At 42.9% G+C, this 27,396-nt stretch overlaps 1 protein-coding gene across 1 annotated transcript in view; it reads right to left on the minus strand.

The window, feature by feature from the left end:
* The window catches only part of PNKP (polynucleotide kinase 3'-phosphatase), a 30,811-nt gene extending 4,310 nt beyond the window's left edge, over positions 1 to 26,501 (minus strand). The window contains exons 1-16 of the mRNA XM_075280218.1: positions 26,416 to 26,501; positions 22,938 to 23,075; positions 22,302 to 22,348; positions 20,302 to 20,844; positions 19,037 to 19,116; positions 18,371 to 18,428; positions 18,000 to 18,107; positions 16,508 to 16,579; positions 16,207 to 16,255; positions 14,556 to 14,626; positions 12,133 to 12,225; positions 9,022 to 9,118; positions 6,825 to 6,886; positions 6,559 to 6,668; positions 5,676 to 5,763; positions 5,535 to 5,596 (exon numbers count right to left, since the gene is read on the minus strand). Of these exons, the coding sequence (XP_075136319.1) occupies positions 5,535 to 5,596; positions 5,676 to 5,763; positions 6,559 to 6,668; positions 6,825 to 6,886; positions 9,022 to 9,118; positions 12,133 to 12,225; positions 14,556 to 14,626; positions 16,207 to 16,255; positions 16,508 to 16,579; positions 18,000 to 18,107; positions 18,371 to 18,428; positions 19,037 to 19,116; positions 20,302 to 20,844; positions 22,302 to 22,348; positions 22,938 to 23,064 (1,667 nt within the window). The 5' untranslated portion in view covers positions 23,065 to 23,075; positions 26,416 to 26,501. The remainder of the gene's footprint in view (positions 1 to 5,534; positions 5,597 to 5,675; positions 5,764 to 6,558; positions 6,669 to 6,824; positions 6,887 to 9,021; positions 9,119 to 12,132; positions 12,226 to 14,555; positions 14,627 to 16,206; positions 16,256 to 16,507; positions 16,580 to 17,999; positions 18,108 to 18,370; positions 18,429 to 19,036; positions 19,117 to 20,301; positions 20,845 to 22,301; positions 22,349 to 22,937; positions 23,076 to 26,415) is intronic.
* Positions 26,502 to 27,396: the final 895 nt, after the last annotated feature.

The following is a 27,396-nucleotide window of genomic DNA, read 5'->3' on the forward strand; positions in this document are numbered from 1 at the left end:
TGCTTTAGCATCTTCTTAGAGTATCCAGATTTTTTGTGAAATGTTGAAAAAGATGCAAAAAAATGTAATTAGTATTTTTGTTCCCCAATGTATTCATCTAGGGGTATAATTTAGGGAATTTAGAGTTTATAACAATAGGAATTTGCAGGTTTATGCAAAAGATGGGGCTTGGTGGCAATCACAAAATTAGAAGTGGAATATTTTCTGGGGAAGAGCTCTAATAATGAAGAACAGTGTGGTATCTCTCAAAGCAAGGGACAATACACAGGCCTGGTTTTGAGGGGCATGAGGGACAATGGTAACGGGTATCTCTGCGTCGCCCATTTTTGGTGCAGACACGGCATTTTTTTTGCGCGTTAGCTCGTGTTGTTGTGGAGGGAATTAGACTAATAAAATGCCTTTCAGTTAGTCGTTTGACATCTTCAGACTGGGGGGTCTCTATGGGGTCCTGAGGGTCAAAAAGGAGGTTGTGAATTATTTTTTCCTGGAAATCCAGATATTTGTCGGTGCCTCCCTTCTTTTTATAAAGTAAAAAGGCATTTTGGATTCCAATTTGAAAGAGGTAAATGGCTACTTTTTTATACCAGGTTTTGGTTTTTCTTTTTACTAAATAGGGCTGTAAGATTTGATCACTTAAATCCACCCCCCCCATGTGTTTGTTATACTCGGACACACTTATTGGCTTATGCTTGTCTGCTGTTGCCCCTCTTTCCCTCACTGCCACTGTTCCTGTGGGGTGTATTGTGCTCAACAAATAGACATCTCTCCGATCTCTGTATTTCACCGCCAACAGCTCCTCACAAGAATAAGAACAGGACTCCCCCTTTTGTATGCCCTTCCCCACTAGCTGCTGCGGAAAACCAATTCGGTTTTTGCGCATGGTTCCACATGCTCCTGTGCTTGCACAATGCAAGTGTCTAAATAGGGCCACACCTGAATAGAAGTTGTCACAATACAAGTGGTACCCTTTGTGTAGCAGGGGCTGCATTATCTCCACCACTATTTTACTACTGATGGGAAAATTTGGGGGGCATCCTGGGGAATTAATTTTTTTATCTCGTCCCTCATATATTCTGAAGGCGGCGGTGTAGCCAGAACTGCTTTCGCAAAGCTTATATAGCTTTATGCCATATCTTGCCCGTTTGGAAGGGAGATATTGGCGAAAGCTCAGTCTACCGTGAAAACTAAGGAGGGATTCGTCCACACTGACGTTTTGCTCTGGGGTGTAATGTTGTAAAAAGGAGTGGTTCAAATAATTTATGAGGGGTCTCAGTTTGAATAACCGATCACGGTTTGGATCATCACTTGGGGGGGCCTGTGAATTATCACTGAAGTGAAGGAACCTCATTATTCGCTCATAGCGAAGCCTGGACATGACTGCCGAATATATTGGGGTTGACTGTGCGGGACTTTTTGACCAATATGATCTGATTGAGGGCTTTTTTACAATACCCATATTTAGGGTGAGGCCCCAAAATTTTTTCATTTCCACCAGATCTGTGGGTGTCCAATCTTTGGCATGGGCAGAGGAAGGTTTTTGGGTTATGTACTGGGTGGCATATAAATTCGTTTGAAGGACAATTTCATTGAGGAGGTCGTCGCTTATGAATAAACTAAAATAATTCATGTGGGTAAATTGGGAATCATCCACTGTTATGCCAGGAGATGCAGTAAATGGGTGGACTCTAGGGGCAAAAGATGGAGCAGGTGCCCACTGGAGGGAACGCACATCAATTAGTGGGAAAGTGTCACTGTCTGCTGCCGCACTGCTAGTTCCGGCACCTTCACCATCTGAAGAGTCAATGTCATCAGGGAGAACGTCCCCTGAAGACAAATCTGAAATGACACTTGTATTGTCATTTTCATTGTCTGCAAATGTTTCAGTGTCAGACGCATCTGATGCATCTGACCAAAGAATGGCGTATGCCTCCTCACTAGTATAAAACCTCCTCGCCATAATGTCACTGATTGCGAGCCCTCTTTGGTAGAGTGGCTGTAAAGCGCCGCAGAATATGTTAGCGCTATACAAGTCACAGATATATATATATACCTATATGGCGGGTATATATATATGTATATATATATCTAAAATTTATACGGTAGATATATATATAGTGCTAGAGAGCTGATTATTGTGAGCCCTCTTTGGTAGAGTGGCTGTAAAGCGCCGCAGAATATGTTAGCGCTATACAAGTCACAGATATATATATATACTTATATGGCGGGTATATATATATGTATATATATATCTAAAATTTATACGGTAGATATATATATAGTGCTAGAGAGCTGATTATTGTGAGCCCTCTTTGGTAGAGTGGCTGTAAAGCGCCGCAGAATATGTTAGCGCTATACAAGTCACAGATATATATATATACCTATATGGCGGGTATATATATATGTATATATATATATATATATCTAAAATTTATACGGTAGATATATATATATATGGTGCTAGAGAGCAATTTATTGTGAGCCCTATAGGGTACGGTGACTGACACTTTCTGTAAAGCGCCACAGAATATGTTAGCGCTATACAAGTGACAGAAATATATATATATATATATATATATATATATATATATATATATACCTATATGGTGGGTATATATATATATATATCTCCCTATCTAGCTCTGATATACACAGATATATATATATATATATATATATTTATTTTTTTATATATATATATATATATATGATCTATATATAGATTTGGGGATAGGGGATTAGGAATTAGGGGATCGATGGGTTTGGGGGCAGGATCGGGCAGTAGAAACTGTGTATATGGGTGTTTTTTAGCAAGCAATGTCTCAAGTCTCTCTCCTTCTTCTCTTCTCCTCACAAAGTAACAATGTGTAAGGAGAAGAGGAGAGGGAGGAGACTTGAGACGCTGCCTGTACTGTAAATAAAAGAGATCGCTGTGACTTGCTGTCACAGCGATCACATGACCGGGGACCAATCAGATCGGTCCCCGGCATCTTCACCAAGTCCCGGGCTAGAGGTAGGGGCGGGACTGTTACCAGGGGGGGGGCGCGATCTGCTCCGAAATGGCACCTAAAGACCGGACGTATTTCGACAATAGTCCGGTCTTTAGGTACCAGCACATGAGGCCGTAAATTTACGTACGGCGGTCCTCATGTGGTTAATAATGAAGGAAGTGATAGTTGGGAGGGGTGTGAGACGCAATGACGTACAGAGCAATGTATGCTGGGAAATGTAGTTTCAGCATTCAGCTCCACACCGGCAGCCTAAGAAGGTAAGAATGGGAGTGAAATGGGGATGCAGATACCAGCAGTATCATTATTTTATAGATAAAAACCTTAGGACATGGCTATTAAATGGTTTTCCAGGCCGAAAATCTTTCTTTTTTTAGAAAGGTCTGTTAGTACTACTGATGGGTTAATAAGTACACCCAAATACCTTTAGCAGTATTTACAGTGATTTCTAAGTGTCTCTGACAGGTACTAGCATCCTCTGCCTTTGTTTACTAGGTGAAGCTTCCTGCTGGGCAGCTTCCTGTGTAGCTGCCACACTAGTTCTCTCTTACTCAGCTCCCCCCACCTCAGTCCGTTACAAAACACTTCCAGTCTCACTAGCCTAGCCCCTCCCACCCTCCTCGTCTCCCTAAGCCTAGCCCCTCCCACCCTGTCTCCCTAAGCCTAGCCCCTCCCACCCTGTCTCCCTAAGCCTAGCCCCTCCCACTATCCCTGTCTTATAGTGTAGTGTGAAGAGTAATGGTGACTTTCCGTTTCAGAAATGGTGAAACAGAACGTCACTGGATTATCAGAAAGTGTCCCTGGAGTGGTCACATGATACAGGTAATTATAGAATTTTTTTTTAAAATTAAAGTAAATTAGAAGTTAGGTGGGGGGAGGGAGTTTAGTTTAGGGGTTCAGTTTATCCTTTAATATTTACAAATGTTGTTTCAGTGCTTTCCTTCTAAACAGGAAACCTCAATTTTCATTTTTGTTCCAGGGCTTATTAGGATTTATTATTTTTTTTACTGGCATATATAATATTCCACTATTGTTTTTGCACCGTGCTGTAGAAATGACAAGATTCCTTTGTTCTCTGTGTTGGTACAATTACATGGACACAAATGTATGTGCAGTAGGTTTTCTTCAATGCATAAGAGAGAAAAAAAACTATTTGCTTTCCTCACCATATTCTGACACCTGTCTTTTTATTTCCCATATCCCCATCTACGGAGATGTCTCAGGTTTTGAACTTCATTTTAGGTGAACTCTAGTTATACTGGAACCATTTCTAGTTTTTGAACACTTTATATTACATTTTTTGCATGGAGGGATTACTGAAATATAATTTTTGAATTGTGATTTTTTATGTTAGAGCATTCACAGCATGCGTTTAAAGGGATCCTATCACTCTCACACAATTTTTTTTTTTTAGGTACCACGGCAGAATAGCCTTAAGAAAGGCTATTAGTCTCCTACCTTTTGTTGTCTTCTCCGCGCTGCCGTTCATGTACAATCCCGGTTCTTGTCGGTATGCAAATTAACTCTCTCGCAGAACTGGGGGCGGTCCTCAGCGCTCAAACAGTACTGGGGGCGGCCCCAATCCTGCGAGAGAACTCTCTCCAGCAACGCCTCCATCTTCGTCAGCAGCGTCCTCTTCAGCCTTACAATACTGTGCAAGCGGCCATTTTCTCGTGGCCTGTGGGCATGCGCAGTCTGCTCTGCCCGAGGCCTAGAAGTTACAAGCCACCACCAGAAGAAGAGGCTGAAGAGGACACTGCTGATGAAGATGGAGGCAGCGCTGTTTGAGCGCTGGGGCCCGCCCCCAGTGCTGCAAAAGAGCTAATTTGCATACCGACAAGAACCGGGATTGTAGGCGAAAGGCGGCACGGAGAAGACGATGAAAGGTAGGAGACGAATAGCCTTGCTTAAGGCTATTCCGACGTGGTACCTAGAAAAAATTGTCTGAGTGATAGGATCCCTTTAATGCTTCAATATCAATTGTTTGTACTTCTATATTGCGGTATATTGTTTATATTCTACACTTCTATGACACCCTGTAATATAACTGGCCTGTGAGTCTTCAATAGGCTCCCGGCTGTCATTACAAGGGATTACTACTCCCCCGGCCCCCTCCAGCCTCAATTGACTGTAGCACCTAAGTGGTTGAACAGTCGTGATCAGTACTGTAGGTCGCAGCTAGTAGCAGCAGATGTCTTCAGCATAAGATAGCCAGGACCTGCTGGATATTACCCTAGCGCACACCTGCCATACATGTATATTGGATGTTGCCAAGTGGTTACTATACTATAAGTTGAACGCAGTAAGCTTCTTAGCTTCCCCAAGTAGTGCCTGCAGACAGACTAAGTGTAACTTGGGTGCTCAGCATCAGAAAACAAAGCTACAAGTTTAAAAAAAAAAAAAAAAAAAAAATTGGACTCTATGTGGTCACATGAGATTACAAATTTTGCAGCAGGAGCATCAATAATGTGTGGTATTAGCTTCATAGCCTTCCTACACATCAAATAATACGGCAATGACTTAACTTACTTGTAGGTGTTGATGACAATGTCATTTACTGAGACATGTCCTTTACTAGTCATTTCCCGAAACTGTGAACAGGTAAAGGATTGTTATAGAGAGCCATATACTATAGACATGGTGTATGTTTAACTGTGTGTTCACACCTACCCGATTGTTGTGCTTAGCCACTTCAACAGGTGCTGTAAAGAGGAAGCAACGGACCGGGACTCCTGCCTTCTGTGCACAGCTGATGTACCTGAGATATAGGAGTATGACACATTGTCTATGGGAAGTATATTAACACTGCAAGTACATACAATTCATTCCATTTGTGATCCTTGCAACATAAAATAATCACAAATTCATCGAGGTATAACAGACATGCCTCATTAACAAAGGGAATGATAACATATAGCAGGAATAGCAGCACAATGCAGAATTCTAAGGGTTAGTTCACACGTGGGCAAAGGGGCGGATTTTGACAGCGGATTTCGCTTCAAAATCCGCCCCTTTACAATGGTGGTCTATGTAGACCACTGGGCTTTTTTTTCCGCTAGCGGCGGGCTGCCGCTAGCGGAGAAAAGAAACAACCTGCCCTATCTTCAGGCGGAAGCCCCCGGCAGCTCCTTCCTATGTTGGCTCATTCATTTGAACCGACAGCGGAGGGGAAAGCCGCGACCGCGATGGTCGCGGCAGGCGGGTTTTGACAAGAGAGAGACGCGGCTCGCCGCGGCTCTCTCGGTGTCAAAACCCACACGGGCAGTTCACATGTGAACTGACCCTAAGGATTGTTATTTATATGAATAGAAAGTTCTATCTTTGTCTGTCTGTGCCCCCCCCCCTCCCCCCTCGTCGTCTTCTTTCTCTTGATTTTGTTATTTCTACTTTGTATATTTGAAGTTAGGTTTTCTTGATTTCCTGTCGGTTTATCTGCCTTTTTTTTGTTTTGGCAGCAATTCTTACGTTTGTTTTATTGTAGTACTCTTTTTTTTATTGGAAAAATTTAATAAAGATTACAGTTAAAAAAAACAAAAAAAACAAACATACTAACCGGCTACGAGATTCCACATCTGGGTTAGTATTATCCACTACTATACTCTTGCCATTTCTCAGAGATTCCTCACAGGCTGCAACACACTTCTGCCATGTTCCAAGTGTGTCCTGTAAGAGACACACACATCAGGACACCAGGCAAATCCCTCTATAAAATTGGATTCCCTTCTAGTAGATCACACTGGTTAAACATGACAACCCAGCATATCAAATTCACCCTTATGTAAAGAATTTTTATGATTTTGTCTTCCACCAGCTACTCACCCTGTTGGCATATGCATAACCTTTTGGCACCAGGTGTTCTTTTATAAAAGTAGATTTTCCAGCTAGGAAAGATATATACATGTATAATAACATCATTGATTCTAAGTACAGAGTGTTAATAACTTCTATGGGAGATCCAAAACTGATTATTAAAGTGAATCTTGCATCATATTTAAGGTCCAATATCTGTGGTGACTGACGAAAAGTTCACATTAGCATTGGCTCTACATTGTTTTGGTCCTTCGGAGGACAAGAACAATGGATATGCTGACCAGTAAAATGGTGCTTACATACAGAGCCAGACAGGCCCCTTTGAATAAAGTGTATCCATTAACTTAAAACCGAAAGTGGTGGACAAAAATCCGGGTGTGCATCAGCATCCCGTCGTGACTAGACCGCGGCCGAACATATGGAGGTAGAAAATGAAGAGGAATAGTTATAGTGGCTGGAGCTCAGTTTTTCTTATGTTGTGTATAAGCATTATAAAGTAAGCACCATGCAAGTCTATGGGGAAAATTTGATCAAGAATTAGGTTTCATATGCCAGTCTTAATTCCCTGTGTGTCAGTGGCAGTGTACCTAATTTATTAAGAGGACTATCTTTGGCCATCCATGTATCAAAACCTCAAATCTATGCCAGCTAGGAGCTGGCACAGATTTAGACTGTTTACATATGAAAAACAAAAGAACAAGGTACAATAGTCTAACACTGTGACCAACTGATATAGGACCCTGACCACAAGGAGGTTTCATCAGCCACAACTATGTTAGATTGACTATAACTATACATTCCTGAAACAAGACATGAAAGTAAAGCCATATATGTGATACATAACTTTATTAAAGGGATTGTCTGTGATCTGATGTTTTTGATACTGATGACTGATCTACAGGATAGGTCATTAGTATTAGTCTGGTAGGGGTCTGGCAATAGATGTATGCTGTCCATTGTATAGCTCCAGTGCTGGTGTACTGTACCTCTGCTCCTATTCAAGTGAATGGGCAATAAGGTGCAGTATTCTAGTACCGCTGTTCAAAGTCCCTTGTGCTTCCCACTCCACCGAATCCACCCACTGGCGACCGAGGCTGGCCAGCTAATTGGTGCAGGTCAGGTTGTCCAGACCCCCATCAATTGAAGATAGTATCAAAAACATCAAACCGCCTTTCAAATGTGCTGCACTACAAGTACATCTCAACCTACAGTCCAGTTGAATATACAGAAAATGCATAAATAGGAAATCTCAGAATTGCGGCTGTGCTACTAGAGGGAATTTCATCATTTCCATCTCAATTATATCAATATTGTATGAAATATCATTTGCTTATACTATACCTCATCACTGGCAGACAGCCCAGAACATTATATCACAGGTCCATTCTGCAAGAGCCTCTGATATCACAATGTATGATCTCATTACATTTACAATATGAACTTCAGAATACACAGTGGTGCTCGTCACTAGTCGCATTCTGCATTTATAAACATGTGTCTACACTTCACTAACCCTCCCGATCTATAGGAATGGTGTATCTGACCCTCCATGGGGTGATATGGAGTATACATATAACTAGAGCTGGGCAATTAATTGAAAAATAACCAAAACCAACCATCAATCCAGATAACCGATATGATTTTGTGCACATCAGTTATTTCAGTTTGGTTATTACAGTGTTCATCAGCTGTTACTTGCAATATTGTTCAGACTGAAAATGTCTGAACCACAACTGTTATTATTCTTTGGGATCTCTTCAGTATAGTTAGCAGGGGTCCAAGGGAGTTGAGCAAACATAAAAAACAGTGTTACACACCACCCCTGGGCTCCGGCCTCAATGGTCCTTGATGTCATTAGGAAAGCCAGAAGAGGCCTGACAAGGACCAGTGCCGAAAGCTCAGGGGAGGTAAGCAACACTGTTTGTTTTGTCTTATTATCTAATTATCTGAAGAGACCCAGAGTATAACAATAGCAATTCTGCTTCAGGCATGTTCAGTCTGACCAAAACCACAGGGTGAACCTTGCGAGACAAATCTGACATGGTTTAGGATAAATATACTCACCTCCTGCAGACCCCTGTGCTCCACAACAGTAATCAACTGTACTGGTGGATGCCAACACAGTTGATTACAAGGTCGGATTAAAATGGGGTAGATGAACTATTACTTAGGTGTCGAGCTGCAAATATATACATACAATACATACCTGCAGGAAAACCAACCGTCACTACGACTTCTAGAGATGATGACACCAGGGAGGAAGATGGAGGATCATGGAGCGCAGCACTGGGATCTAGAGCTTTCTGTGGGTAGAACAAGAGATGATCAACAATTAGCAAGTATAAAATGAGGAGGAAGATGACTACCATATAAATGGTTGATGTCTACAATTCTAAAGACACCCAGCTACGCACAACACTGATATCATTATAGTCTTCTCTAATAACCAACTGCTAATATATTGTATTGTATTATTATACCTTACTAGCAATACCCGCGACTTCGTCCATGGCCCCCTTCTCTCCGTGCATGAGACATCTGCAGTGCGGGTGGGCCGGGCCGCGCCCCACCCCCCCAATCCCAGGACCCCTGCCATGGGGCTAGCTTGTGTAGGGTCTGCAGAGAGTGGGGTGCAGCAGCTATGGACATGCATGGCGCTGGAGGGATATACGGCGGTTTGGTGAGCTGTGCTCCACTCTCTCCCCCGCCAGTCACGATACCGGCACCCCTCCATGAGGCTGCTGTGCGCCTAGTGTCCAGGCGTGTATTGGGGCTGCAGACTGTGCTGCACAGCAGGTACGGGCAGGCATGGCGCTCAACGGGTACCTGGCAGGTTTCTGAACTTGGCTCCAGTTTGCCTTTCCCCTTCCCACCCCCGGTCACACGGCGAACTCACCTATCCACGGCGTGGGGCGCACTCCAACGATGCCGCCGTGTCCAGCACTCCGCTTATGCTCCGCCATCTTCCTCGTCCCGTGCGTGAGCTGGCCTGAGCCGTGATAGCCCCGCCCCCCGCTCCAATCAGACGCCAGTGTGAAGGCTCTGCGGCCCGCTTGAGTATCTACACTTCCGCCCTCTCCATTGCCTGCTCCAATCGGAGCTTAGGGCGATGACATCCTCTCAGGTCCTTCAGCCTCCGCCGACCGTGCTTTGATGATTGCGGTTGTGAAATTCGCCAACCTACGGGGATGGTAAGGCGCCTATGTTTCCTTCCGGGCGTCATTCTAGGTATGTGCAAAATCTGACTGTAATCCGTGCGATCGTTTCGGCGTTATTGAGAAACACACATCCAAACACACAAACTTTCACATTTCTAATATTAGTAAGGATAAGGATACTTTATTATGGATATTTTCACATATGGTCTTGTTACTATGTTCCTTCCCAGAATGTTCACCTATGATCTAATGACTTAGAAACTACAGGCCTTGTGTACAGATTTGTTTGGGAAATGTAAGCCAACATATTAGATAACACTGGAGGCATGCCTGATGTTTGTGCCACAATAGTTTTTTAGAATTAACTATATATCACATATATAACTATGCTAATTCTCCTATGAGGCTAACGTTGATTATAAAGGACATTCTGATGACTGTTTGTCAGAAATTTGGCTTAAGAACCCCTGTTTTCGGGACATGAGCCAGGTTTTCGCTATATCTTGAGATAGTTCATGTGGCCACATTTCCTGGTTCTCTCACTAAATCTGTTTTTGTTTAACTTCAATGTAAATAAAAGTTCATCTGCTTTTATCCACCTAAAAGACGGTTTTGTATAAAGTATTCTAGAATACATACAACAGTCACCAAAGTTCCAGCATTGCCAAAAAAATATTATATGGTGGTAAATAATATTCTCTACTACAAATTAAGGTAAAAGCTAATTTACTAGGGCTGAGCCCAGCAATAAACTCTCTTTTGACAAGAAAAGGGGCCAGTGCGTGTGCTGTGTCCTCTTTAATGTTCGATCAGATGCAGGCTGGTTCATACTCACAACATTGTACTTTCTATAGTGGTTTTAGTGATTATTGCACATTTGTCCCATCAGTGGGACGATACTGCAATGCCTTGCACCAGCGATACGAAACGTATGGTGTTTAGTAGTGGGAAGCCGCCTACAACTTATATTTACATTGAAGAGGTTGCAGAACTTGTATAATAGGCAGGATACTGAGATCTAATCTAATGCCGGTGACTTATCCTGCTAATATTACAAATGTGAAAGTTTGGATGTTTGTTCCTCAATCACGCAAAAACGGCTCCAGGGATTCGGCTGAAATTTGGCACATACATACCTTGGAACCTGGAATGAAACATAGGCTATGTATTCTGCTGGTACATGCCCGCATCACGCAACTAGCCCTGAAATCGCCGTACTGCAAGGCTAACGGAGCCGAGATGACGTCATCCACTCTACTTGAGACGCTTTCTGATAGGGCCGTGGGATTGTGTGGACGGTACTACAAACAATGTACACGCTGGAGAACATGGCACCTACTGCAAGCTCCGGAGCATCCAGACCACACGCCCGTGGTTCGCCTGTGCCGGCTATGTGCGCAAGCCGGGAAAATGCAGTGTTCGGCCTCTGCATGGGCGGGGGTCGCCTGCGCCGCTGTCAGCAACTTTTGTGCAGCCGGCTGTTCCGCAGCGGCCGCGGCCGATCTGTTTAAGGTGGAGGGTGGCCAGAGGGCTGCGGGATAGGGGGGCCACATGGCAGGGGACTTTAAGGAGGGGTGACCGGCGGAGAGAGGGCCACATGCAGCCGTGCTTTGTGGGAACCGACGCGTGCATCGGCTGTGCCACTCTCTGACTCAAGCGGCTGACTGTACACATCGGCCTCTGGTGGGTGTGCGGCGGGGGACAGTCCGGACTGTGGGAACCATGGGGCATATGTGAGACAACGCGCACAGTATCGGGTGCGCACATTCAGTAAGTACATAGGGTAAATCTCAACTCTTACCTTTGCCGCAGGCAGCGCGGCCATGCGGGGGCCACTTGAGGGTTATGGCACGGGGGTGGGGGTGGGAGCGGGACTGAAGACGGGAGGGAGCGAGCTGGAGGGTCGTGGTCGAAGTCGCATGAAATGCTAGTTCTAAAGATAAGCCATCACATTTTAAAGGTTTTTGTATAAAAGTTTTTTCTCCTGAGTCACCACAGCAAAAGTAATATGTGGAACCCTGAATAATTGTGTAACTCTACATTATATATAATCTTCCTAGGTGCATGGCACTTTCTCACAGTTAATACACTATAATGTGGCTTTATTTGAGCAATGACATACAAATAGGATTATATAAACTCATTTTGTTCACACTTACAGGATCAAAGGTAGGTTGTTGAAATGCAGCTTTCTTCCAGCCAAGGAAATATTCTTCTGGGGTGTAGAACTTTATGCCAATGTTTAGTGCGAACTATAGAACAAGAGAAGTTGCAACTTTACAAGATACAACAGACAAATAATAATGTCATATTTTACACTTAACTGTTCATAATATGAGTTGAAGAGAAAATAGTTAAAGTCTATGTGGAAAACTGATATTTTATAGGTTTACGGTGATGCAATGGGAGAGGTCATGTGATTTGTATACATGATGCACACTCAAGGGAAGGAGCCTATTACTTACTAGCTTTTACCCGCGACTTCGTCTGCGGTGATTTGAGAATTGGGCAGACACAGACGTGTGAAACTGTAAAAGTGCTTTAAAAAGTTTGGTGGGTAGCAAATGTGATGTGTTGTATTGTGTATGTTGCGATACAGACAATGTGATGTGTTGTATTGTGTATGTCGCGATACAGACAATGTGATGTGTTGTATTGTGTATGTCGCGATACAGACAATGTGATGTATTGTATTGTGTATGTCGCGATACAGACAATGTGATGTGTTGTATTGTGTATGTCGCGATACAGACAATGTGATGTGTTGTATTGTGTATGTTGCGATACAGACAATGTGATGTGTTGTATTGTGTATGTCGCGATACAGACAATGTGATGTATTGTATTGTGTATGTCGCGATACAGACAATGTGATGTGTTGTATTGTGTATGTCACGATGCAGACAATGTGATGTGTTGTATTGTGTATGTCACGATGCAGACAATGTGATGTGTTGTGTATGTCGCGATGCAGACAATGTGATGTGTTGTATTGTGTATGTCGCGATGCAGACAATGTGATGTGTTGTATTGTGTATGTAGTGATACAGACAATGTGATGTGTTATATAGTGGAAAGCTATATGTAAATGTGAGTGAGTAGAGTGAGGGCTACTCCTGAGGTGACAGTAAGAAGTGTGCAGGCAGGTTGAGGCAGGAAATGCCAGGCAGTGTGTGTGAGTCTATAGCTGGGGCTAGGAGTCCTGCTTTTGTGAGTCTCTTGCTAGGAAGCCATGTTGTTTAGTGGCACCAAAAGTAGCCTGTGACTCAATCCTAAGGGAAAACTATGTTTGTGGAAAATTGCACGCAAATCCGTCCAGGCGGTTTAGCGTGATTGAGGAACAAACATCCAAACTCACAAATATCCAAACACACAAACTTTCACACTTATAATATTAGTAGGACTATTAGCCCGCACTGCTGTCAGTTTTACCATTTTTTTTTAACTATTTAAGAACACTTTTTGCTTGTGTGTTAAGATATCTACTAGCTTGTGTATTGATCTGAAGAAGGGAATAGTTCATCCTCCAAACATAAAATCTTAATAAAGCTCTTCAAGTTGAACATACCGTGTCCTCAACAAGCTTCTTTTCCTTGGTGTGGCTACCAAATCCCAACAATTTTTCAATACTAGTCCTCTTTACAGTAACTTTTTTTTTTTTGCTGCAGTATTGTTACTGATGGTGCCACCACTCCAGGGTCTTGAACCAGCATATGGTTGCAAATTTACACATCAGAGATGTAACATAGCCAGGCAGAATATCCCTAATCTCTCCTGGCCCAGAATTCTGTTGCAATTGCCACTGGTCATATTCTCAGCTCCTGCGTAGTACATGTCCCTTAGCCTAGACAAGCATGGCAGCAGTACTGGGTGCATACAGAGAATATGAGCAATGGCAACAGAACTTAGGGCCAGACAAGATTAGGTATACACTGTATGGCTCTGTCAATCAGAGGAAAGAGGGTGAGCAACACAAAGCGAAGGAAGATTTATCTCTTTGATAGAACAGCAATGTACTTACTCATTGGTCCCAAGAACTAATTTGCACAAAACTGGTGATATCTTGGCAATAGCATTACCAATTCACACAGGGAAAAGGCTGTTTCATTCAGGTGACCCTAAACTACATGCAGAGCTGGGTTGAACTGCTAGGTTCTGCTGAATTGGATATTAAGCTCACTGAACCTTAATTACCTGGGGAAGATTAGATCCCTAGGCACAACATTTGCATTGCGCCAATGGCACTGTACTAAGGATAATCTTTCAATTTAACTGAAAATCCACTTTAAAAACATACAAACAGTTTATCTGAGTCTGTGCAGCAGCCTAGGTGTTTGAAATCGGACGCGTAATTTTTTTTTTATCTTGCCATGATTAAGGACGGGTGTCCCATCTGAAACCAGATCAGACCCCGACTTATTCCCTGTCCTGAGAATAAGGGATAACTTGTATTTGAGGGAAAAACCCTTTAAGCATGGAATGTTGCTCTATGCTACAACATTGTAAGTGTCCCAAAAATATTGAAGTCCAGACTGGATTAAAAGCAAGTTGTTCCATCCCTGGCTGACTTTAGTATACGTACTAAGCGGTCACTGGAAGAGAAATCTTTTTTCTTGCGGTCAGGAGCCCAGTTTGCTGGTCTTCCAGCAGCATCTGTGAGAATGCAATAAAGTCATTAAAGGTGTTCAGTTTCAGCAAGTAAATTGTATTGTTTGTATAAAAAGTTGTACAATTTATCAATATATTTCTTTTATCAATTTGTCACAGTTGTCTAGACCTCTGCTTGATGACATTCGGTTTTCACTTCCAGTGGATATAGTTCAGTCCACGGTCATGTGATGGACAGTCCATGGATTGTCAGAAAAGCTTTTTACAAGACATTGTTCTGATTACTGTGCTGTGACTATAACGAGCTGAGCACCGTGTGTACATCACATGACCATGGACTGTCCATCACATGACCATGGACAGATTTGTATACATTGGAAGTAAACAAAGAATTACAGCAGAGATGAAGAAAACCATTAGGAATTGATACAGGAAATATATAGGAAAATAACTTTTCATTACTATATCATATGATCCAGAGTTCACAACCAGCCTAGAACACCCAGGTCCTCTTGAACAAATAAATGGAGGAAGTACATTAAATTAAGATTGAATAGGCACTAGAGTAGTAGTGAGGATCCCATTGTTTTATTGTTCACCATCGAGACACAGGTGGCACGTTCATTACAAAACCCTGTCTTTGCCCATACCATTTACAGGCAATTAATAGAAGGAAATTTGTCACATTTGTTTGAAGTGGTGTTTTGAACAAGAAAGCTGGATTGCTACAGACTGTAACTGTATAATCTTTAGTGACAAATCCAGGTTCTGTTTGAGATCAGACATTACTTGTGCTCGAGTGTGGAAGCTTAGGGGTGAGTGCTTGACACCTGCCTTTGCTGTGGAGCACTACACTACCCTAACGGCTGGTGTGGAGATCTGGGGACATCACATACAACAGTGGGTTACCTCTAGTAGTAATAGGAGAGCCCTAACACATTGATATGTACAGGGCCATCTTACCACCACATGTGTTGCCTCTCATGGCAGAGCTTCCAACTAGCATTTTTCAGAAGGATAATGCTCACAGATACACAGCAAAGGATTTACAGGAATGTATTGCCTGTACAACACTTCCTTGGCCTGCCTTGCCACAAGGTATGTCACCAATCGAGCACTTATGGGACCAGCGGGGGCAGCTGCTTCGGCAAACTATGAATGTGCAAGGCCCACTTGCAACATCTGTAGGCAAAAGTGCTGCAAGATACCGTATGGAACTTGTATAGCTTACTGCCCCCAACCATAGTATCTCATCTTGTATCCAGGGTACTAGATAAAATTGTAACATTTTCCCAATTAAATAGATTCATTCACTCTAATATTTTAACCACTTGCATATATCATCATTACATTCACACAAAGTTTCATTCATTTCCAACAACTCCTTTGGGGTGTGTTTTTTTGCCAATGAGTATATGTAGCCGCACCAAAAACATCTGGTTGGAAATATAACTAGAGCAGAATAACCTTCTTCTCCCTAATCACCAGAATTAGTTATTAAGGCACTGGACCCAAAAAAGTTCTGGACAGCTCAATGAACTCTCCTTGACCCTACTTCTCAATAGCTTTAGGCAATTCCTATTGAGATGATGTTAATTTCAGAGTAGCATAGATTTCTCCATTACCTCCTACATATATACAGTCTTCCTTCTTCACTTTAATACCATCATTAGCCTAAAAAACAAAACAAAAAAAAAAACATAATTGATATGTTATGGCTAAAGCTTTTTATACACAATGGGAACTTACATATCCGATCTCCTGTACATTAAAGCTAGTCAAGTAAGCACTAATATATCTGAACGCTCCTATCACAGATTATATATTGTATAATACTACTTATGCAATGTTTTGTTTTTTTTGTCTGATGACCTTTTCTTCTGGCTTCCCATAAAAAACCTAAACCAATATGTAAAGCCATCTCACCTTTTCACATAGGTAATCCCACATTCCAGTGACAGGTTTGCGGTAGATGCCGACACCAGTTGCCACAAAAATCTGCAATGAAAATATAACTTAACACGCAATCATATTTAGCAAGAAGTTTTACCCATGACTCATTCTTAGGGTCAGTTCACACGTGAAAACCGCCTAGCTTATTTGTGCGAGGTAAAAAACCTCGAGGAGTTTTTTTGACGCTGTTTTTTGCATTCCACGCGGTTTTTGACGAGGTTTTTGACGCGGTTTTCGCTAGCGGTTTTCGCTAGGGTTTTTTTTTCCTATATGTGCTATAGAAACTGCAGGCGAAAACCGCGCGGTTTTTTGCAAAAAACCGCGCGGTTTTGTGTGCAAAAAACCGCGCGGTTTTTTACCGCGCGGTTTTCGCCTCCCATTCACTTCTATGCAATTCTTCAGGCGTTTTCCGCCTGAAGAAAGGTCATGTCGCTTCTTCAGGCGGAAAACGCTAGGAGGAAAAAAAAAGCTAGTGGTCTACATAGACCACCATGTTAAAGGAGAGGTTTTTGAAGCGAATTCCGCTGTCAAAAACCTCCCCTTTGCCCACGTGTGAACTAGCCCTTAGGCAATAAACTAAAGAATGTACCCTTTAAAGCGGAACTGTCAGGTGCCCTACCCTAAAGACAGCACAGGACAGACAAGCAAGAGCTGTGATCAGGGATCTATAGTTTCCCATTATTTAATTCCATTTCCATACTGTCAAAGGCTGCAGGGACTCAGAGAAAGCCTGCGAGTCCTGCTTCCCTTTCCAACTCAAGAATTCCCGCGAGTCATGCTTTTTCCATCTGGTCAATGAAAAAGCCTGTAAGTTTTGGTCCAATTGCTGACACCTAGAGAAAGCTTGTGAGTTCTCCAGTTGGAGAAAGCCCCCTCGTAGAGAAAACCTTCAGTCTGGCTTTCTCCACTCACAAACAATGATTGACAGCTCCCCTATATACATACTTGTACTAGAATACTTTTTGATCACTATGTGGGTGAGTACACAGGACTTCCGGGGATTCCTGAACTTTAATACAACAGCACATTAACACAACTGTTCTCTGGGGTACATTCATATTTTGTGTGATAATGGTAAAAGGTCCTATGAGGGATCACTGAAAAACCTTGTCAGAAAAAAAGGTTTTTGTCCAATGTTATATCAAGTTATCTTTCCCTACTTTTAACAACCATTATACAAATGCAACGTAGTCAGAGACAGAAAACAGTGAGTAGGGCCTTATGACAGTTTACCTAAAGGGTTTCAACCCCTTTGCATGACCTTTTAGAATGAAAAGCCCTTAAAACCACCCTCTCGCTTGCCCCTACATTACAGGGATCTTTCATTGATTTCAATTCACAGTTTAAAGTTTTATGGGTCCTGCATTATTGGTGCCAGCAGCAACTTCCACCTCTTCCCAATCTGATCACTGGGGGACCCTTCATATGACAAGAGATTGCCCATAGCAAACTTGTCCACACTCACCTGTACAGGTATTCCCAACTGATCCAAAATGGCTTCCACTTTGGCTTTGAAAACTTCAGGCCTCAGCTTACCACGGCTAATTCCCATCTGATTTGTGAAGAAGACCACCTACAGAAAACAACGAAACACATAATGCTCAGATTAGATGTCATATACAATCACCAGTTTACCTGTCATTATTTTCTGCACTCCTGCCTACACATTTATATATAGATTCCTGCAAATTATACAATTTCTATTCATCACATTTACCACATCCTAAGATAAATAACCCCCTTTTAAATAGAGCCCTTTTGCAGGAACCAACACATGCCTTGGCACCATGATCTGTTATTCAACCACTTGGCACTGGCAAAATTCGTCTAACTCACCTTATATCCCTCTGCTAAAAGTGCTTTCAATTTCTTGGGAATTTCAGGATATAAAATTCTGCGGGAGAGAAAAAGACAATCTTTTGGTTATAGGTGTGATTAAGAAAAAGATTATTTTATGGGGTTATTACTGTGCTCCATTTGCCTTCAAAGGAGGATTGACTCCCCTGTCTGCCTTAGGATAGAACACCAATATTAGATCTGTGAGGGTCCGATACCTGGGACCCCCTGCAGATCTGGTGTAGTGTGGATCCCACTAATGTTTACATCACCAAAGCCATGTTGCTCATTCACCGTAAAAAGTGTAGTGATGGATTTTGGTACTGCAGTGCTGACGCATTGAAGTCTATGGTCAGCACGCTAGTCCCAAAACCCACCGCTACAAATTGTACAGCGTGGGAGCAGCATGAGATTTGTGGGGGAACTCTTAGCTGTCTAATATTAATGGCCTATCATAAGGATTACATAGAAGTCATTCAGATGATCTCATGGATTAACTCTGGATCATAGAGGGGGTCCCCAACAGGCATAGAGATAGGGGCTGGCTTATATGGGAGTGGGACTCCTACTAGGGCATGAAGAATGGGTTTGTCTTCCTTTTTAGCTTCAAAATAAAGAGCAAGGTAAGACCTTTAAGTTAAAAGGCATAGATAAAACGCCACTTACTTCCAGTCGTCTGCACTGGTTGGGAAGACCTTCCCAGACTTTGTAGTGATAATCGTTCCATCAATGTCGAACCCAGCAATCTACAATGTATACAATACAACAGTGACAGCTCTGCAGCACATTAACAAGATAACCCAATCTAGACTGTCGCAATATGAAACAGATGATCACCATAACAATATATTAAAGAAGGCAATAGTAGGTCGAAGCAATAGGACACAATTGGAGTATGTTCTGCTACAGCCATCTCATATTGCCACCCATGAAGGTGCCGCCATTGTCCGATGTGTGAATAGCACAAGTGAACAAAACACCAGCTAGGTTGATAATTAACACCTCAATGATACAAATGGACACATTTCTAACACAGACTGGTGTATGTGGTGGCCTCTGGCAGCTGATTTTTGGGATGTCCAAATGATGTAGGAACAGGTAATGACAGAATGTAATACCATTATGTGAAATTTCAAGGGCCAAATCACACACAGCAGATTTTATGCAGAAATTTCAGTAACTAAAAATCAGTCTATTAATCGGAATAGATTTTATTGGTAGCATATGGACTTCTGTGAGTCACATTTAGATGAATTAGACACTTGCAATGAATCTGCTGTATGTGAATATACCCCAGCAATGTAATAGTGCAAGAATTATATCAGATAATTCCAGTCAAGGTATCTAAAGTGAAATTCGACCTCTACAGGTGTCAAGTAAGTCTATTTCTATGCAGTGACATACACTGAAGTTATCTACATTAATGGCGGCTCATGCACAGTGCTCTGCCATTAAGAAGATCAGGCTGGTAAGATGTCACTGCAATCCCCTATAACAATATTTACATGCCCATGACCAATATGTAATATATACGCATGTGTGCGTTGAGTATATGCATGTCCAAATGCACTCTTGATTTAAGAAGATTTATATATACTGTAGGTGGTTTTGTAAAATGGAGAGTGGTGTTCTCTTGTCATCTCATAATGGGCCTCAAGAACCACAACTGTCCACAAGTATGGCTTTGTTGTTCATATCAACCACAGTAATTTTTCCAGTTTACAAGTTTGGAGATGAATTCTGATTGGTTGTTATGGACAATGTACCAGATTTGATATACGAGGTTGACTGTGTTACAAGTGTGATCATATTAATTGGTAGAGCTGTGCCAGCTTTGCAGTCTCTTATAACCATGATTGAGGCTGGCACATGCGGAGTATGACAATGCCTACATGTGCATATAGATGTCATCTATCCTATTTATGTTATACCTTGGAAGATGACTGCACACCTTTCTTGTTAAACACCAAAAGCTTGCCATGTTCCTCCCAGCTGTCTTTACTGCAGGTTCCGCCTCTCAAAGTGTCTGACGTGTCATTGGATGCTTGCACGGTGGTTGAGTTCTTGGCTTTGGATGCAGTCTCCTGCAATTCTCTAAGCTTACAAGAAATTTCTTCTTCTTCTGAATCCTCACTGTTCTGTGAAGGCTTTGAAGCAGATACTTGTAACTTTGTCCTCTTGCTGCTTGGCTCTGCTTTGCCGTGTTCCTCCCGTTGGGTTCTCTTGTTGCTTTCTGGCGTTGATGCATTAAAAAAGTCTGTAATTGTTTTCTTTGGGGAAGTAGCAACCACTGGCTTTTTGTTTGTCTGCAAGGCGGCCTTAGATTTTCCAGTGTTTCTTGAGCTTCCATTATTGAAAACGATAGTGTAAGGATATAAGGAATTCACCATATACATAGTATGATTCTCATTCATCAATGTGCTCTCCCCATGCATCAGCTTCACATCACCTACCGATGTTGGGTTTGGACCCATCTGAAAGAGAAGGACATGAGGAAATTGATGAAAGCCTAATATAAGGAGTTCAGCTACTAGAAAGAACCAAGAAGAATAAAGGATAATAGGAGAAGAAATTACCACCTCTAACCCCTAACCAATGTGCGGCAAAATTCAAGCTACTAAATGGACCAGATGAATAAAGCAGACTCATACCTAAGAGCACACAGTTTTCATGTATCTGTCATATGTCGCTTTAACATAGGTCAGAACATTCAGCCGACAGATGTGCTAAAAGCTGCAGTCTAAAAAACGGATGTCTCTAGAAAGACAAAACTGTTAATGGATCAATGTTTTATCATACTTTTAGATATGCTATCACCCATTTGTATTTATGATTCTAATATGTGACTGGATACCGTTTACTGTATGTGACTACTGTCAGATTTGACTTTTTGCTTATGTGAAAATACAATAGATAAATACACTTTACAGAGATCTGTCTCTACTGCTCTATAAATGTCTGTGTTACACTGTTATGTCTGAGTTACACAAAGATCTGTCTGTACTGCTCTATAAATGACAAGCAATAGTGGATACCAGGATCAATGGTGGTTTCAATGCTGAACTATAAGTGAGTAGCCTACAAGACGAGTTACTTCAAGTACTATGGGTATGAAAAGGACAACGACACGAAGCATATGTCTAGGTTAGCGAAGAAATGGTTCAATGACAATTAAGTAGGAAGTGCTGAAATGCCCCCCACAGTCCCCAGACCTCAACCCAATTGAACACTTGTGGGAAGAGAGCGGGAGGCATCTTGCATGGCCACCCAGTACCTGGTAGTTCAAGTAGGCAACCAAAGTGGAGTTGTGTGGTCTACACTCTGATTGAACTCCCTTGGAGAAGAAAGGTCCAATGAGATAGGGCTAAAAAGATGGCCCTCAGTTCCAATATGTTGATCAGGAGGGAGGTATTGACTTTGGACCATATGCCCTGAATGATCAAGGCATCAAAGAATGCTCCACAGCCAGAAAGAATAGCAATGGTAGAGGGGAAGAAAGGGCATTCCCCGAGAGATTCCTGAGCAGGAAAGCCACCAAAGTGCAACAAACTGAAAATGATAAATTGACCTACACTATTCAGGTACTTACCTGATCCACCATCTTCACTCACCACAGGGTCACCCTTTCAATGGGGCTCGCACATGGTAGTGGGGTCACCGGCATTCTAGGTGCTGATGCGGTAGTGGAGACTTGGTGACCAGTGAGGAGTTCATAAAAGAGCGCAGCGCCCGCAGGGAAGTGTAGCTAGTGTGCCACACATGCTGAAGACCCCCTGCACCTGAAAAAGCCTCGATATTTCTAGTTTCAGCCTCCTATTGTCCAGGTCTATACCCATGGTGCTGTGTCCCCCGATGAAATAAGCGAGAAATATACATTTATACAACCATGCAGTACTCTGTAGCTCCGATATTTTTGGTCACATGTCCTTACCTGAGTGACGCGTACAACTTTCTTCTCAACATTGGCCACAAGCTCCACTGAAACACAGAAAAAGTTTACATTATATTGATACCATTTAAAAACAAAGAATAACAGATTTTATCTGGCATTACATATAAGTACATATGTTCTAAGCAAGTCAACAAAGCTCCTACCAAAACAGATTGTTCATTGCGACTCTTATAAGGACATATGGACATCACAGAGCGGTCCCAAGTTCAGGACACCTGCCTATAAACCAGAAGAACTACTGCAAAGAGCTCTCTGCTATGGTGAAATCATATATTACATGGATGCCTATTCCTTTAAATATAATCCCCCCTTTATTTTACATCCACCAGCTGTCCATATGTAAATGCAACAAAACTGTATATTGCTGCCTGCTCGTCCAACAGACATCATCATTCTACTTCATCCAACTGGGTCAGAACTGATGGATGACGCAGACAAGTGCTGGGGTCACATGGCCACTGTATGGACTTGAGCTCTGTGCAATGTATAGTCAAAGGGGTCATATAAGGTCTTAGTGATAAAAAAAGCATTGTTTTTTATTTATATATCTTTAACTACTTTTATATAAAACATGCAATATCCGGAACATGGAAATGGAAGGAAGACATGACAAACCTTGCTGCTTAGAACACTTTCTATCTGTGATGCAGGTCTGAGGTCCTCTTCCTAGGATCACTCCAACTCCATCCAGGAGCTCAATAGGACTGTGTCTGTCATCTGTGCTCTTAATGTAGCACTTCATCCTTTGCAGCCCTGAAATACAGAGGACACCACATTGCAATTTTCACTGCGTCTTCTGAGACAGATCATAATTCTGTGTGTTATTGATATTTTACGGAAACAGGGTTTTATTTGATAGGTTAGAATAATCTCACACTCTTCCCCATTTAAAGGCAATGTCTGATTTATCAGTTCTGCTGGTGAAGTAAAAAGCAAACCATTAGTCACCTCTTCTACCAGGTTTTTCTAGCAGAAGTAGATCTGGTCTTCCATGTACAGGCCTCCGGCTGATGTCAGCCGCAATGACCAGTATGTATGAGGTGACGGCTATAGCGCTCATCTGGCACACGCAGCAGGGGGGGCCTGTAACTGAAAGACTAGGTCTGCTGGAGCCTCATGAGGAAGGGGTTACATTACAATTCATCTCAATAAAGATCTTTACAATCATTTCTATGAAATGACCAAACACTCCTTTCCAAGGCCCTATTATTAGGAACAAAAGGTATTATAGGGGCTTCCCGTGTTTTAGGAAAAAAAAATGGCCACAGGCTGAGGATGTCTTAAAATAACAAATCAAGGGATACATACTTCTGAAACATCAACCTTTGTATCTTGGTTGTCTGTTGAAGGAGCTGTCATTGTTATTATTACCTCAGTGGTGATAATTCGTGTATGGTACAACACCAATAAGGCTAGCGATTGGCTGGTGCAGTCATGTCTGCATGTGCAGATGTAGTGGTGGATTTACCAGGTGAGTAGAATAGTTTTTTATTTTATTTTAGGAGATTCCCTGCTTTTTACATTTCCCCTAAAAATCACATATGGACAACCAAGAATGTGGACTTGGTAGGCCAAAGGATGGATCCGCAGCCCAACTCAGAATCTTTCATAAATGTCTGTAAGCCATGGTCAGTCATAAGGAGTCCCCCCCCTGACTCCTAAGTCCTGGTGGGCAACCCCTATATAAGGCTCTGCTTGCATTTGTATCATGGTTTTGTGCTGTGTGCATGGTCACATCTGTCACACAATGGACCCAAGTGAATTTTATGCAGGAGTATTCTTCACATCAAATCTGTCAGGACTAATGGAGAGAACATTGTGAGCTGCCACAACTTCTGACAAAGGTAAGCCTGTGAATCATGGCAAAGTTCAAAGTTCTTCAACTTTCTTACATACCATGTGTTTCAACTCCTTAAAGTGGTATTCCCATGAACATAATTATGTTTAAAGAGGACCTTTCACCATATCCGGGCACATGCAGTGTTATATACTGCCGGAAAGCTGACAGTGCGCTGAATTCAGCGCACTGTCGGCTTTCCCGATCTGTGCCCGGTGTGAAGAGCTTACGGTCCGGTACCGTAGCTCTTCTATGGTCAGAAGGGCGTTTCAGACCATTAGCCAGAGATGTCCTTCTGCCTCGTGGCGCCAATCGCGCTGTGGAGTGGGGAGGAACGCCTCCTCCCTCTCCTGATAATACTCGTCTATGGACGAGCTGTGTGAGCTACGGTACCAGACTGTAAGCTCTTCACACCGGGAACAGATCGGGAAAGCCGACAGTGCGCTGAATTCAGCGCACTGTCAGCTTTCCGGCGGTATATAACACTGCATGTGCCCAGATATGGTGTAAGGTCCTCTTTAAATTTGTAAATAATTAAAAGTTAAACATTTTTGCAAATATAAGTAATTAAATATTTTGCAGAGTTTTAAAGATTTTCTCTAAATATCTTGTGGTCACAGTCTGTTGTCTTGATTGGTTGCCATGCATGCAGGACGTTTTTAAAGTCAGAAAATCAGCCATGATTTTTTTTTTTTGTGACCGGGATATCTTCTGATACATGTAGTGTCCCTACCTGATAAGGCCGGGTTCACACGGAGTATTCTGGCTCGTCATTTGGTACGTAGACGCGGGAGGATTTGCGGGCCGTATACGCTCCCATTGTTTTCAATGGGAGCCGGTACCGTACACGCGGCGCTATTTTGCAGTACCGGCTCCCATTGAAAACAATGGGAGCGTATACGGCCCGCAAATCCTCCCGCGGCGTCTACGTACCAAATGACGAGCCAGAATACTCCGTGTGAACCCAGCCTTAACCCAACTACAATAAGAAAATCATAGCTGGGTTCCAGACAAGTCCCAGACCATAGAAAGTTTCTGCATTAGTGGTCGTATTCATGGCAACTGATCAAGATAACAGACTGTCACCACTAAGAAAGTTAGAGAAAATCTTTCAAACTCTGCAGAATTTTTAACTACTTCTATTTGCAAAAATGTTTAACTTTGAATTATCCACAAATATAAATATGATTATGTTCATGGGAATACCCCTTTAACATAGTTAATGTTTATATGACAAGGCACGTATTTCTTCATAAATCAGGCGCATCCTTCAGCAGGGTATGTGCCCACATTGGTGTAGATTTCAGACAAGGTTTATGCCAGAAAACGAGCATAAATGATAATATACACAACAGGGCCACTTAGGAATCCTTTGCATTGGGCCCGCTAAAGAGTTAAAAAGACCCTGCCCACAAATCATAGGGCAGATAAACTACAACTTTAACATCTAGACAGTGCAAGCTTACAACAGACAGTCTTTAGACTGCACCAGATTTTCTAAGTGTCTAATGCTATTTAAAAATCTGGTGCACTTGTAGACTGTCTAGTCTGACTTTACACCATTTATTACTTGGTTTAGGTTCACACTAGCATTTGGGTTATCATCTCAGAGTCCACTTGGGGACCAGAAAAACAAAAACCAATCCACTTAAACTGTTACCCACAAAAACCCATGGACCCCGATAGACTACAATGGGGTCCGCCTAATTTGTGCGCGAAATTTTTCAAGCGGAATGGGGGACAGGATACCTGAAAGGTAAGAGCGCAGATATGAACCCAGACTTAGCGTCTGAAAAAATGTTGTTGCTAGAATTTGCAGCACCAGATGAAACTTTGGGCATTTTCAGTCTCACCCCCTTTTCAACAAGCACCGCCCACATGTCACACAAGCACACAGTTATAAAGTATGTAAGGCACATAGGAAATGAGGGGTAAAGTATTCTGGCACAAATAATATCCTTACTAGTTTATCTGTCCCAGTATGTACTAACGTGGATGGGGATTCCCTGGATTGTGACAGCAGGTGATGGAGATTCAGACACCAAAACTAATGTTACTGTAGGGTCTGAAGCCAATGTGTGACACGGAAGCCCATAACTCCCAGCATGCCTCACACTGCAGGACATGTGAAGACTTGTTACTCTTACAACTCCCTAACCCACCACTGTGAACTACAACTCCCAGAACCCACCAGTATCTGACCGATAATAACATGTCTGTTAACAGTCTGACCCCCGAGCCCCACTCTCCACTAACCTTAGCTCTACAGCCCACCACAGCGCGACGCTTCTTATTACTTCCGAGTCTGGCCGCTGGTTAGAGTAGATACAGGCTAGAATAGAGCGCTAATAGGAACGGCTGACGTCAGCGGTCACGTGCGAAGGCAGTCACGTGACAGTCATAGGTCAGAAAAGCCGGCGTGGAGTAGACTGCCTTTCAGATTGTGCTGTTCTCATCATGTAAATGAGGTGCGGTCTGAGTGTAGAGAGATCCTGGGGTGAGAGGCAGGGGTCCTGTGGGCATCTATAGGTGTTAGGGGAAGAGGGTCCCTGGGGTCCTGTGGGCATCTATGGGTGTTAGGGGAAGAGGGGTCCTGTAGGCATCTATGGGTGTTAGGGGAAGAGGTTCCCTGGGGTGCTGTGGGCATCTATGGATGTTAGGGGAAGAGGGGTCCTGTAGGCATCTATGGGTGTTAGGGGAAGAGGTTCCCTGGGGTCCTGTGGGCATCTATGGGTGTTAGGGGAAGAGATTCCCTGGGGTGCTGTGGGCATCTATGGGTGTTAGGGGAAGAGGGGTCCTGTAGGCATCTATGGGTGTTAGGGGAAGAGGTTCCCTGGGGTCCTGTGGGCATCTATGGGTGTTAGGGGAAGAGGGTCCCTGGGGTCCTGTGGGCATCTATGGGTGTTAGGGGAAGAGGGGTCCTGTAGGCATCTATGGGTGTTAGGGGAAGAGGTTCCCTGGGGTGCTGTGGGCATCTATGGATGTTAAGGGAAGAGGGGTCCTGTAGGCATCTATGGGTGTTAGGGGAAGAGATTCCCTGGGGTCCTGTGGGCATCTATGGGTGTTAGGGGAAGAGGGGTCCTGTAGGCATCTATGGGTGTTAGGGGAAGAGGTTCCCTGGGGTGCTGTGGGCATCTATGGGTGTTAGGGGAAGAGGGGTCCTGTAGGCATCTATGGGTGTTAGGGGAAGAGATTCCCTGGGGTCCTGTGGGCATCTATGGGTGTTAGGGGAAGAGG

This window comes from Leptodactylus fuscus, chromosome 6 (genome assembly GCF_031893055.1).
Source record: "Leptodactylus fuscus isolate aLepFus1 chromosome 6, aLepFus1.hap2, whole genome shotgun sequence".
Taxonomy (NCBI): domain Eukaryota; kingdom Metazoa; phylum Chordata; class Amphibia; order Anura; family Leptodactylidae; genus Leptodactylus; species Leptodactylus fuscus.